Genomic DNA, 14932 nt, shown 5'->3' on the forward strand with positions numbered 1-14932 from the left:
GTAAGTGTTATTTGGCAAATTATGTCACTAACTCCATTTATGTCTAGCTCGGATCTTTTACATCCATTCAAAAGTGAGCTAATTTACCGGATAACACTAAATGACATCTGTTATAAGCATTCATGAATGCTCATGACAGTGTCATGTCATAATTATGATTGTCTAATGAGTCTTATGGCGCTACTGTCAAATAAAGTGTTACCAAATACCATTACGAGCAATTAATGAAACAACTGGAACAGGAACTGAAGAAATAGCACAGAATGTGAATTTTGATTGTTATTTACATCTGTCGCGCAGCTATGCATGCTAGGAGGCATGCTGGACAACAACAATGTTTACAGCAGGTGGCAGCAAGAGTTGACTGTCTTCAATGCTTTTTGAAGCAAAAAGCTTTGTAGCCAACTGGTTCAAAGCTTCATGGTGGTTCATTTGGTCTTAGGACAGTCGAATGATACTGCTGTCAAATAAAGTGTTACCAGGTTATAACTTTTGGTGTAAATATCCCGTAATACAGTGAGGACAGCTGCGGCTTAAAGTCCAGTGCAGCTTATCTATGAATAAATCTCGTTTTTGTATCAGATTTGGTGGGTGGCTACTTATAGTCAGGTGCACTTTATTGTGTGAAAATTACGGTATTTGCCCAGTTACATTATAGCATTTTTGCAATGTTACATCAATATCGATGCACAAACTGTCATTTGTACTATCATATCAAGTCAACCAGCTGCCTCCTTGTTTGAATCCTGTAAAATGTCATATACACATTACCAGTACATCACAACTTGCTGCTAGTCACTGAAACACTTTATTCCCATTATATGTATACTGTAACCTGTGTTTTTATATTGGCCTTATTGTGCTTTTGCTTTTGTTTAATGTGGTGCACGTTATGGTAAAGCTTTAAATCTAATTGTACTCCGTACAATGACAATGAAGCCTTTCTATTGTATTTATTCTTTATTCAATTGGTTTTATCATGTTTTTAAAACAAATAATATTATAAAGTACCCTTTTCCTTAACACATACATTCGTGGGTGGCCTTGAATGTAATAATACAATTTTTATTGATTAGAGTTAGTGTTTTGCAATACGAGTGTGGTCTCAGGGGGAAAAAACATTTATCACATCATAACTCACGGCAAATAAATTAAGATAGGAACTTATACGGGAGATCAAGGTAACAAAAACGTATCACACATATTCCAGTCTTTTGCCCTTCTTACATCATTTCAAAATGTATCAATCACTGAAATTTCAGGCTTAACTGATTGTTGCATTTGTTTCCACGCGGTCAGGAAAAGGAGAAAGAGAAAGAGGAAGTGTGAAGGTATCACAGATGCTCACATAATCTTTTTCACTTCCCTCCGCAGGTATCGGCTACTCAGTCTTCTCCCACGTGAGTCGAGGGCTCGATCCGAAAAGCCCCCCTCCTCCGTCTTCTCTGACCCTGCCTGGTGACGCGGCTGATCAGAGCTCACGCACAGGCCCCAACCCTGCCGTAAACCGGGGGGTCTTGTACCAGACGGGCCTGCACGGCGCCATGGGCAAAGCTGGTCTTCTGGGCCACACTCTGGCTGGCTATGGACTAGCCTCCCCTGGAGCTTGTGGTATCTTACGCTTTGGCACCCTCTCTTATAGTCTCATTTAGAACTGACATGTTTTGATGTTTTTCTTTATCAGAGTACAGCCAACCTAGTTTCTATCATTCTTTGAGTCTGCAACGAGGCCCAGTAAACTCATGGCAAAACATACAGTCTGCACACCAGCTCCATGGGCATAATATAAATCAAGGGTAAGGATTGATGAGATAAGTTTGATTTGGTGTTTGCATTGATGATCGCTTATGAATTTTTGCTGGCTCATGAGCCCATTAAATGGACATTGCATATGGAACTTCTTTCTCGCAACTTGTGCTATTGTGTAAGTCCTCTGTGGTTTCTATGGATGCTTTTTTCTTGACCACTTCACCAGTACTTGGTCAAACAGACTAATTTCAAGTGTGCAGCTCTGCTTGCCCGTTTATATCTTAACTGAGTCACTGCTATTTACGCGGATAGACATCCAATTCATTTAAACTCTCAGCGAATAATATGACAAAGTAGAGTTGAGGATGTGAATACAGTGATCCCTCTGTTTTCGTGGTTAATGGGGACCAGAACCCGCCGCGATAAGTGTGTGATATATTTATTCAGATTTAGCATTGGAATGAGATTCATATAAGACGTGTTTTTTTCCACTTTTTTTCCTCAAAGTATAATTTTAAAAATTAATTAAAAAAAACAAAAAACAACTTAAACGTCAATCATCGTTTAACTTTTTAAACAGTTGCTGTGGCAACTCGTTGTGTGTAAATGAGCAGCTTGAGCAGATTTAAGTGGATTCCCACTCAATGAAGCATTGAATAAAGACAAGTCTTTTTTACTTCATTCTTGTTTAAAAATAATTTGGTGGGACAGTAATATGTTAAAAACTTATCATAATTATTACATTTGAAGTTCTTAAAAAACATTTATTAATATATATATAAATATACAAATATTTATATATATATTTATATATATATAAAATTATACTTTGTAGGAAAAAGTGGGGGGAAAAAACATGTCTTATACAGTGCCTTGCAAAAGTATTCGGCCCCCTTGAATCTTGCAACCTTTCGCCACATTTCAGGCTTCAAACATAAAGATATAAAATTTTAATTTTTTTGTCAAGAATCAACAACAAGTGGGACACAATCGTGAAGTGGAACAAAATTTATTGGATAATTTAAACTTTTTTAACAAATAAAAAACTGAAAAGTGGGGAGTGCAATATTATTCGGCCCCCTTGCGTTAATAGTTTGTAGCGCCACCTTTTGCTCCAATTACAGCTGCAAGTCGCTTGGGGTATGTTTCTATCAGTTTTGCACATCGAGAGACTGACATTCTTGCCCATTCTTCCTTGCAAAACAGCTCGAGCTCAGTGAGGTTGGATGGAGAGTGTTTGTGAACAGCAGTCTTTCCACAGATTCTCGATTGGATTCAGGTCTGGACTTTGACTTGGCCATTCTAACACCTGGATACGTTTATTTTTGAGCCATTCCATTGTAGATTTGGCTTTATGTTTTGGATCATTGTCCTGTTGGAAGATAAATCTCCGTCCCAGTCTCGGGTCTTGTGCAGATACCAACAGGTTTTCTTCCAGAATGTTCCTGTATTTAATTTGTAATTTTAACCATCTTCCCTGTCCCTGCTGAAGAAAAGCAGGCCCAAACCATGATGCTGCCACCACCATGTTTGACAGTGGGGATGGTGTGTTCAGGGTGATGAGCTGTGTTGCTTTTACGCCAAACATATCGTTTTGCATTGTGGCCAAAAAGTTCAATTTTGGTTTCATCTGACCAGAGCACCTTCTTCCACATGTTTGGTGTGTCTCCCAGGTGGCTTGTGGCAAACTTTAAACCAGACTTTTTATGGATAATCTTTGAGAAATGGCTTTCTTCTTGCCACTCTTCCATAAAGGCCAGATTTGTGCAGTGTACGACTGATTGTTGTCCTATGGACAGACTCTCCCACCTCAGCTGTAGATCTCTGCAGTTCATCCAGAGTGATCATGGGCCGCTTGGCTGCATCTCTGATCAGTTTTCTCCTTGTTTGAGAAGAAAGTTTGGAAGGACGGCCGGGGCTTGGTAGATTTGCAGTGGTCTGATGCTCCTTCCATTTCAATATGATGGCTTGCACAGTGCTCCTTGAGATGTTTAAAGCTTGGGAAATCTTTTTGTATCCAAATCCGGCTTTAAACTTCTCCACAACAGTATCTCGGACCTGCCTGGTGTGTTCCTTGGTTTTCATAATGCTCTCTGCACTGTAAACAGAACCCTGAGACTATCACAGAGCAGGTGCATTTATACGGAGACTTGATTACACACAGGTGGATTCTATTTATCATCATCGGTCATTTAGGACAACATTGGATCATTCAGAGATCCTCACTGAACTTCTGGAGTGAGTTTGCTGCAATGAAAGTAAAGGGGCCGAATAATATTGCACGCCCCACTTTTCAGTTTTTTATTTGTTAAAAAAGTTTAAATTTTCCAATAAATGTTGTTCCACTTCACAATTGTGTCCCACTTGTTGTTGATTCTTGACAAAAAATTAAATTTCATATCTTTATGTTTGAAGCCTGAAATGTGTCGAAAGGTTGCAAGATTCAAGGGGGCCGAATACTTTTGCAAGGCACTGTATGTGTCTCTTTCCAATGCTCGATCTGAATACCGCAATTTTCAGACTATAAGCCACTACTTTTTTACTTTATTTTGAATCATGCGGCTTATCGTCAGTCCAGTGCGACTTATTTGTTGATTTATTTGGGTTAATAGGCAGGGGTGAAAGTGGCCAGAATTTCTTGCCGGAACTTCCCGACGTGAAGGTCGTCACGGAGCCAGAAATTTTGTTCATTTATTTATTAATTTTCCTTTTTTTTGGGGGGTCAAACCTCCCAAAAATACAGCAAAATATAGCAATAACCCCAACCTCCATCTCCTAATTTTTATTTTCCCCTCATTTCCTCACATACTAAATGTCAAATCTCAATTTTAACTACTTAAGAACACGAGATCGATATTAAAATTGAAGTTAATGTAAAGATTTACTTTTGCTTTTTTTCTTTTTTTTTATAATAAAGATATAAGTAACACACATTCAGAAAAATAAGTACAAATGACTTATATAATGCAGAGTGAAATGGAATATATTTTGAAGATCGTACATTGACTTTTTTAAATCATAAGGTAATGAATAAGTAGCCTAACATAAATGAACAAATATACCGTATAGGCCCGAATATAAGACGGTGTTTTTTGCATTGAAATAAGACTGATTGAAAGCACCGTGTACCGGAACAGCATTCAGGCCCTGAGTCTTATACCGGAACTACGTTCCGGCCCTGAATCTCATACCGGAACTGCGTTCTGGCCCTGAATCTCATACCGGAACTGCGTTCCTGTCCTGAATCTTATACCGGAACTGCGTTCCTGACCGTTCTGGCCCACTTTCACCCCTGTTAATAGGTAACACTTTGACAACGGCGTCATAAAACTGTCATAAGACCGTCATAATTAGGACATGACACTATCATGAGCATTACTGAATGCTTATTAGAGATGTCATTAAGTGTGATCTGGCAAATTATGTCACTAATTAAGCTAGGATCTTTTACATCCATTCAAAAGTGAGATAATTTGCCAGATAACACTAAATGACATCTGTAGTAAGCATTCATTAATACTCATGGCAGTGTCATGTCATAATTATGATTGTCTAATGACAGTCTTATGGCGGCATCAAATACCATGAATAGCAATTTAATGAAACAACTGGAACAGTAACCGAAGAAATAATTAGCACAGAACATGAATTTTGATTGTTATTTACATCTGGGGTGCCAGAATCCATGTTAGGGGGCATGTTGGACAACAACAGTGTTCACAGCAGGCGGCAGCAGAGGATGACTCTCCCATAAGGGAGCAGCGATGGCCAAATCAAGCTTCATAAAGCAATGATTGTGGTTCATTTGGTCTTATGACAGTCGTATGATGCCGCTTTCAAGTAAAGTGTTACCGGTTAATATCTTTTGGTGTAAATATCACATAATACAGTGAGGACAGCTGCGGCTTATCTATGAACAAGTGCCGTTTTTGTTTCGCATGTGTTGGTTGGCGGCTTATAGTCAGGTGCGCCTTATAGTGCAAAAATTAAGGTATATATTTTCTAAGCACTTCAAATGTACCGTATTGGCACGAATATAAGACGGTGTTTTTTGCACTGAAATAAGACTGAAAAAGTGGGGGTCGTCTTATATTCTTGGTCTAGACGTTATACCCATTCACGACGCTAGATGGCGCCAGATATCATTGAAGCGATGTTCTGTCATGACAGATCTCAGCTACTCAAGTTTAACCAGTTTGCATTATTTTATTGCAATGTTTTTCCTTATTCACATTTGTTTCAAGACTACAGTTACAGTTAGACTTCATTTTGATGGTTAATGCAGTTATTGCAATTTTGTTGTTTTATCACAATAGATTGGTTTATTTTAGGGCTGTCAAACGATTAAAATTTTTAATCGAGTTAATTACAGATTAAAAATTAATTAATCGTAATTAATCGCAATTCAAACCATCTATAAAATATGCCATATTTTTCTGTAAAATATTGTTGGAATGGAAAGATAAGACACAAGATGGATATATATACATTCAACATACGGTACATAAAGACTATTTGTTTATCATAACAATAAATCAACAAGATGGCATTAACATTATTAACTTTCTGTTAAAACGATCCATGGATAGACTTGTTGTTCTTAAAAGAAAAATGTTAGTGCAAGTTATAGAAAGTTTATATTAAAACCCCTCTTAATGTTTTCGTTTTAATAAAATTTGTAAAATTTTCAATCAAAAAATAAACTAGTAGCCCGCCATTGTTGATGTCAATAATTACTTACACAATGCTGATGGGTGCTGAAGCCTATAAAATCAGTCGCACCCAAGCGCCAGCAGAGGGCGGCAAAACTCCATAAAACACAACAAGTAAATCTGTCTGAGCGGGGCATCTGCGTTAATTGCATCAAATATTTTAACGTGATTAATTTAAAAAATTAACGCCCGTTAACGCGATAATTTTGACAGCCCTAGTTTATTTACATTTCAATTCAGGCCAATACGGTAATACTTATAATTTTTAAGCATGTTACTGTCCTGCCGAATTATTTTTAAACAAGAATAAGTAGAAAAATGCTTGTCTTTATTAAATGCTTGATTGAGTGAATCCACTCAAATCTGCTCACTTACACACAATGAGTTGCCACAACAACTGTTAACAAGTTAAACAATGATTGACGCATGCGGCGATTCGAAGCTTCGGCTTCCAAGCATCTGTGGCAAGATCAAACATTAATCGTCTGTCACTCATTATTAACTTAAAGAAGCAACTACAGCGCACTGCCTGTCCAACAAAGAGCAGCAGGAGGGAGAGGGGGACTACGTGATCTGCTCGGGATGGCTCATCTGTATTGTTTTTTTTTTTTTAATTGAAAAAAAAAAATCCGCGATGGACTCAGGGAGCGAAGTTTCAAGCGCGAAGTAGCGAGGGATCACTGTATATGACTAAGTATTGTTTGTCCACATGTGTTGCGGCAACATTTGTGTTTCAATACCCATTGCTTAAATTGTGTGTACTACCACATCGTTTTTAAAGGACTATTTATTTAGCAGATGTAATTATCTATTGACAGGACAATAATCTGGTAACTCCTTTGTTTGTTTGTTTGTTGTTCCTAGGATGTCCACAGGGACGTGCTCTTTCCCTTCTCCTTCTTTCTCCTCCACCTTGGCACATTCTCCCCGCATCAGTTTGCGCATCAAATCTGAGCGCAACTCCCCAGAGCAGCACATGGCCTCTCCTGCCTCCTCACCTTCACATGGCCCCAGGCAGGAAAAGTCGCCCGCGAGTGGGCCCACATCAGCCCGTCACAGCCCCCTGGAAGCTGGGGCCGAAACATACTCGTGCAACCGAGAGGATGGAGGGATGGCTGGGCAGTCACATGCATATGAGGGATGGCAAAGATAGTGGACACTTAATTGGTATACACGTACTATCAAATGACATCAACTACAAGAACTGTATCAGAAGCTGGTAGAAGATACACAAGGTCGTAGGTTTGGTCTCAATATTGGTAGGAACGATATACCAGCACAACCTGCATATGTACACTTTTTGCTGGGGACGGGACATTAATAAGACCAAACAGACTGGGTGAACAGCAGTCAGGCAACATTTCTCACTTATAAGAACCTGATTAATTGATAGGCTAAATGATTAATGCAAAATAAATCTGTATTGACTTATACTAACTTTCACACTGCAAATTTACAGTATAACTTCAACTGATAATTTTTCTTAAATCTAGTCGAATAATTTTCTTCATCTTGTTTTGAGTTTTAAAGGCTAGTTAACAGATTAATGTGTCAGATTCTTCCACTTACATTTAGTAAATATTACCATTTGTTTTTATGAAGCCCAAAAATCTAAAAGTCATTTTTCACCTAAATCAAGAAAAAAAATGCTTTCAAATAATGTGTTCAACAATATCTATTCTTAAATTACGAACATTTTTGACGTTTTTTTTTTTTTAGATTAAATATAGAAACGTTTTGCTTAAAATAAGTCTGTTAAGCATATTTTCAGCTAGCTATTTTTCTTATTTCAAGAAATCTGAGTAAAATTTACTTGAAGCACTGGCAGATAATTTCACTTATTTCTAATAGATTTACACCGAAAACGAAATACGTTTTTCTTTTTTTAAGTTTTAAGGACATAGGTTTTTGCAGTGCATATGTATAGGTTCAGGGGATACACCATTCGATTCAAACGTGTTATCAAAAACTACTAAGAAACATTTTGAAAACTTCCGGAATAAATGTCTGGATTTTATTAGCAAATTTAAATTGCAATATTTGAACACAAATTTGTGGAATAACATACAAAGAAATACAAAATTGTTAATCATCTCAACTATCCAGGAATGCAAAAAAATAAACATTTGTCTTAATACTATTCAAAATAGTCTAAATAAATATAACAACAACAAGAAAAAACTTCTTAGTCAGGGAATAACAAAAATAAATAAAAACGAAGCCTTCCTTCAGGAAAAACTACTGCTTTTGTCCACAAGCACGGCCAAACTCAACAAAAAATGAAATTGCCTTTGGGCTGTTTTAAGACCACATAAGCAAAATTATGGTTCACTACATTTCTTACAGCTGAGCAGAGTTCACTATATTTCTCTGTTTAATTAACATTAACACAGCAGAATACACATACAGGAGACTTCTCCTGAAGCAGCTTCCTACTCAGGTTAGCAAGTTCACACAGTTTAATTTAATGGTAACTGTGATGCAGGTCGGACTTTCAGTAGCAAAATTAGTGGTGTGTTTCCCACCTTCACAACAATGACTTTTCACATAACTTACAGCGGCTGCTGGCCGGACAAAATGAGGGAAAAAAAAAAAAAAAAAAGGAGAAAAAGAATATTCCTCTTCGAAGCGGACGGAGGAGGCGGCATGTCGACATGGGGGGGCGTCAAGTAATCAGCCAATCAAATGTGCATTTGAGGAAAAAACATGGACTGGTTCATTCAACAAGTGAAAAAGTGGTAAATGTAAGTCTGAACATAATCAAAATCATTCATTTAATAATGGTAGGGTCAATTCTATCATTACACCATATGGGAAGACAATCTAAATGACCTATAAAACCAGGGGTGCACATAAGTGGTCCGCATGTGCGCATGCGTACTGGACGTAGACAAACACGCTGGCCCTCAACGGCTTCCATACGCTTTTGCGTACCAATGGCTGACCATTGTATTTGCGGCGGACACGAGAAAATAACTTCTCAAAATGTCGAAGAGGCAGGCCCCACTGAGTAATTATTTCCGTGTTCCCCCTCCCCGTCAAAAGACAGACGACAGAGACGTCACCGGAGCTACCGAAAAAAAGGGCTTTTGCTGAAAAGTGGCTGCAGGAGGTACCATGGCTAGAAGCAAATGATGCTCGCACGGAAATGCGGTACAAAATGTGCCGTGAGAATCCTAATGTCGCTGATAAGAGCAACGCATTTTATGTAGGGTCAAAGAATTTCACCCATCCAAACTTTGAAAAGCACGAAAAAAACAGAGCATGTGGCAATTAAGCAAACTATCGATGTCAGACAGGACCCCACTCGCCCTATGGACAAATGGCGGAATAAAGGTAATGAACAGCGCCATGCACTGACAAATGCGTTTTTGCTCGCATTTTACAAAGCTAAACATGCACGATCAGTAAGGTCTTATGAGGAGGACATCCCACTTTTACAAAGGCTTGGAGTTAATGTGGGAGCCGCATAATGCCCTTTATTTTGAATTGGTGCTTTTATGTTAATTTCTTTACATTTCACTTGAAAGTAATGGCAATTTTGTAGTGCCAGTTGATGTTAATCAAGCATTAACTGTTAATATAATTAAAGTTAATTGGCTCTAAGTAAAGCTTGTCATAATTTTATCGCATCAAGCGGGTTGGCTCTCAAGCTCAATGAGGACCAAGTCACATCTCCGGGTCCTTCTCTGAGAACCTGGGCAAAAAAAATATGTGCACCGCTGCATATAACTGAACATTATATAATGCAAATAAAATTGCTTAAAAGTTGGTGGGGACAACTTGAGCATCCTGAAAAGTTGGTAGAGTTTTGTCCCTACCGTCCCTATGCAAACCTACGCCCTTGCACAAGCATGTAAGGATGCATTACGAATACACCAGATTTTGAGTTAACGGCATCAAAATCATCTTTTCAATCAACTTTTTGATACAGCTCTTAAATTGGATGTCATTGGCCTGTCCGTGTGTATCTAATGGAGTCTGATCTCAGTCAGAGCTGGTCTCTTGATGGACACTTGCTTTGTTTTCACCCTCTCCTATAATGCCTTATTTTTTCAACTAAGACACACTTTGTTTTGTTTGGCACTTGACTGAAAATGTTAATGGAAATGTCATAAATGAAAAAAAACTTTGCCCCCGCAAAAAATGGCTCTTCAATCACATTAATGTTAACATTAAACCATGGAAATTCCGAGAGTGCTTTGTCAATTAAATGTTTATGGTCAAGAAATGGAATTGAGGATAATACATCATAGCAATCCTTGAGATAAAACCACAGAAAATGTTTTAAGATTTGAAATTTCTCTTCTGTCGTTAAGTTAGCCTTGTATTAATGGTAATCAGTGTAAATGGAAAAAGACTGCAATAAATCAGGTAAACTTAAGACTGCATGACAAATTTCAGAACAAATGGTTAAAATATTTTATTGACAAAAGATGGACTTCATAAAACAAAATCTGAACACATGGACATGATAGAGTCTTTCATTGCTAGAACTTTTTCCCTTTACGCAATTTATTTTGACGCCAAATGTTTTCCTTTCGGAGACGCTTCCAGTACGCCCAACTTTCCTCCTCTAGCTCGTGAAGCTTGTAAGGTCCATCCAGGTTTAACTGAAAAAGCCTGTAACAAGAAAAGGCATAGTTAATACTCATATGGGAGAAAACTATTTTATATACAATACAGTAGCTTCCCGAGGAAAACTTTTTTTCATGGTGTAACAGCTTGGGATGTCACCGATCCGATCATGTGATTGGAAATTGGGCCGATTGGGCCATTTAAAAAAATGGAACATTTCGGTATCAGATCGTGACTGTATCGGCAGATTCTCAAAATCAGGTGACTCTGACACAAAAGTATGCGATCGGGACACCCCTACTAAAAGCAATACACGACAGTAGATTACCGTAATCATCTTCACTTTTCAGGCCTTAATTAAAACGACAATACATTCCCTTTATGCTTTGTTTCGAGTGTAATTGAAATAAATTTGATCAACACTGTTAAGAAATCCCACATGAGTAAGCCTCTCTAGGCTTTCATCACCCCAGACATTATTAGTAGTGACTTGCAAAATATGTCATTTATGCATTACATGGAATCAACGTACAGTGCAGAACCATTATTTTAATGTTATCCTGATATGGTAAAATGCCTTTGCATGAGCCAGTATAAAATTATCGAGCTGTATTGGGAGTGGTGGATGAAGTACTCACTTTCCTTACTTAAGTAAAAGTACAGATACAGGTGCAAAGAATAACTTAAGTAAAATACAAGTATCAAAGAAAAAGTTTACTCAAGTAAAAGTACATACCGTAATTTTCCGACTGTAAGCCGCTACTTTTTTCCTTCATTTTGAATCCTGCGGCTTATAGTCCAGTGCGGCGTATTTGTTGATTTATTTGGGTTAATAGGTAACACTTTATTTGACATCGGCATCATAGGACCGTCATAATAATGACATGACACTATCATGGGTATTACTGAATGCTTATGACATGTCAATAAGTGTCATCCAGCAAATTATGTCACTGACTCTATTTATGTCTAGCTCAGATCTTCTACATCCATTCAAAGTGAGTTCATTTGCCAGATAACACTAAATGAATGTTATAAGCATTCATTAATGCTCATGACAGTGTCATAATAAGTCTTATGGCGCCACTGTCAAATAGTGTTACCAAATACCATAACTAGCAATGAATGAAACTAGAACAGTAACTGAAGAAATAATTAGCACAGAACATGAATTTTGAGTTTTGTTTACATATTTAGCACTGCAATGCATGCTAGGAGGCATGTTGTACAACAACAGAGTTAACAGCAGGTGGCAGCAGAAGTTGACGGTCTCCCCCAAGGGAGCAGTAATGGCCAAATACAGCTTCTTAAAGAAATGAAGCTTGACAGCCAATTGGTTCAAAGCTCTATGGTGGTTCATTTGGTCTTATGACAGTGGTATGATGCAGAAAGTGTTACCGGTTTTATCTTTTGGTGTAAATATCCCATAACACAGTGAGCACAGCTACGGCTTATAGTCCAGTGCGGCTTATCCATGACCAAATGTTGTTTTCGTGTCAAATTTAGTGGGTGGCGGCTTATCATCAGGTGCGCCTTATAGTGCAAAAATTACGGTAAGTAATTGCTTTAAAATTTACAAGCAAAAAGTAAAAGTATTTTCTTCTGATGCAAAAATGTAATACACACATATATAGATTTGATTCAATATTCATCGAAGGAACCAGAAAATCTATTAACAACTCAGTTTTATCTAAAACTGTGCAAAATGGAGAAAAAAACAAGCAATAAAATTGACTGCACTGTAAACGGAAGCTTAACAAGCTTAAAAAAAAAAAAAAAAAAAACCTCCAAAACTTAATCGCGAATTGCAAGCAACTATCAACTGCATACCGCCACCTACTGTACAAGAGTGTTGTGGTTTTTATTGGTAATCATCTTGTTCACCTGCCTAATCTCGCTTGTACACGTGTATCTGCCTCTAGTGCTCAGTTACGGTATAGTGGCCCAGGGCCTGTCGATTGCGCCGGAGACATGAAAACAAAACTATCATTTCACAATAATGAGAAAAAAAACAAACAAACAAAAGTAACGTGTAACGCAGGCGACAATTTTAAAAGTAGTGGACTAAAAAGTACAAATACCTGCTGTAAAATGTAGTGAACTAAAAGTAGAAGTACCACTTCATATTTGTACTCAAGTAAAGTACAGATACACGAAAATGTACAGTAGTCACTAAGAACTTTTACTTCTTTACATTCCCACACTGTGTATTGGTATAATTGGCCAAATGTTGCGATAAAACTTATGTATACCATAAAGAAAAGAATATAACAACAAAACACAGACAAGACGGAAAAAGCAGTTTCTGCTCTTGCACTCGCTCTCTAAAATAAACTGCTGTATTTTAAGCCAAAATAACTGTTGTGTTTGATAGAACAATATGTCTGTAAGCTGCCATAGCAGATTCATGGCGCATTAAGCTCCCGAACTATTTTTAATTTTTCCCTTTTACCCTGGAAACCCCCGTTTACAGACGACGCGCAACCGCTTTTGTTTCAACCCAGCCATAAAAAGAAGGTAGTTATATTTATTAAACAAAATGTCTGTCATTTTTAGCTTAGAATCATTAATTGATGTCTAATATTTCCTTCAAAAAAAAAAAGACTTTAAAAAATTATTCACTCGTATATTTTAAACAAATGAAGTCACAATGGAAAAAATGGCGTCTGTAAAAAAGTCACAGATATCTACCTCATAACTATCAATTAATTGTATTTTTTTGTCACTGTCGCATTTTCCCCAATATGTTAGATCATAAATAATCGATCCAAACAAAGAAAAATTGAGGGGGAAAAAAAAAAAAAAAACGTTTTAAAGGTTAAATATATTGAAAAGAACATCTCGACCACTCCTTGATGTCTGCGATTTCTGCATCACGACCCTTGTTATATTACCATGTTTCATCCATAAAATCCCCCCAAAATCTGGCTGTGGTAATTCAGATGTGTGTTTTGACACCCAATGATACATGCTACATGGAGTTTTTGGATCAAAACAAGGTAAGTACGTGATAATATCTCGTTAAAATCATGGCGTCTTTAACTCTGCTCTCGTGTGCTCTCGCCTCCAGTTAGGGTTATGCTGTTTAATTTTTCTTTTTAAATGCCCTCCAGTTCAATTTTTTTCTTCCCCCAGAAAATTGAGATTTTAAGCTTTCCAATGATGAATCACACGTGCATATCAGATAATTTTGAAATTTGGCCAAATTGGGGGTCTCAGAGCGGAACTTCAAGTCACTTGAGTGTTTTCCGCCATATAGAGATTCTCACCACTCTGGGTAGTCTTCAACAGGTTTGATTTTGGGGTCCTCTCTTTGTTTGTAGATGTTGACCCCCACGGCATAAGAAGTCAGTCTGACGGGATCTTTGCACACCTCTGGTCCTTTTAACTCCTCTTTAACCATTCCCTTTCCTTTGCCTTTGACAGCTGTAGGATGACAATGACAATGTTGCTGAAAAGATTTCGCCATAGAAGGAAAGGATGGACACTTACTGAAAAGCTACTTTACTTACCCACTTTTTTCGCATATCCGCACGCTTGTAATTTATTCAACGCGTTAATTCTGTGGAGGGTGAGTAGCGACGCATTGTTTGCGATGTGTCTAGTTTGTAATGCGACACGGAATAAAGTATGACAGGACATTATTCACGGAATGTCACATAAAACAACCAACGCTAGCTCACCATGCTATTTGACATTCAGAATTTCAGACATGTACTTCCGGCGTAACATCGCTTGTAAAACTGCACTGCCCCCTCTTGACGGAAAGATGTAGTAAATGCCATTTTCCTAAACGGGAATAGAATTTAAATTATTTTAAACCTAATTTGAGTGTGTTAATATTTATGAACGTAAGAAAATTTTGAGTCGTATCCAAATTGGTTTATTTTTAG

At 37.6% G+C, this 14932-nt stretch overlaps 2 protein-coding genes across 3 annotated transcripts in view; one reads left to right on the forward strand and one right to left on the reverse strand.

The window, feature by feature from the left end:
* mef2b (myocyte enhancer factor 2b) overlaps window positions 1–7860 on the forward strand; it is a 52356-nt gene extending 44496 nt beyond the window's left edge. For both annotated transcript variants that reach the window (XM_057841510.1, XM_057841509.1), the window contains exons 7-9: window positions 1375–1611; window positions 1685–1796; window positions 7326–7860. In XM_057841510.1, the coding sequence (XP_057697493.1) occupies window positions 1375–1611; window positions 1685–1796; window positions 7326–7614 (638 nt within the window). In that variant the 3' untranslated portion in view covers window positions 7615–7860. The remainder of the gene's footprint in view (window positions 1–1374; window positions 1612–1684; window positions 1797–7325) is intronic.
* Window positions 7861–10160: 2300 nt separating this feature from the next.
* Window positions 10161–14773, reverse strand: mrpl54 (mitochondrial ribosomal protein L54). The gene is made up of 3 exons (XM_057841629.1): window positions 14552–14773; window positions 14309–14465; window positions 10161–11084 (listed from the first exon to the last, which is right to left on the reverse strand). Exons 1-3 carry the CDS (start codon window positions 14679–14681, stop codon window positions 10952–10954), a joined length of 420 nt encoding a protein of 139 aa, XP_057697612.1. The 5' UTR covers window positions 14682–14773; the 3' UTR covers window positions 10161–10951.
* Window positions 14774–14932: the final 159 nt, after the last annotated feature.

The sequence above is a fragment of the Corythoichthys intestinalis genome, chromosome 7 (assembly GCF_030265065.1).
Source record: "Corythoichthys intestinalis isolate RoL2023-P3 chromosome 7, ASM3026506v1, whole genome shotgun sequence".
Lineage (NCBI taxonomy): Eukaryota > Metazoa > Chordata > Actinopteri > Syngnathiformes > Syngnathidae > Corythoichthys > Corythoichthys intestinalis.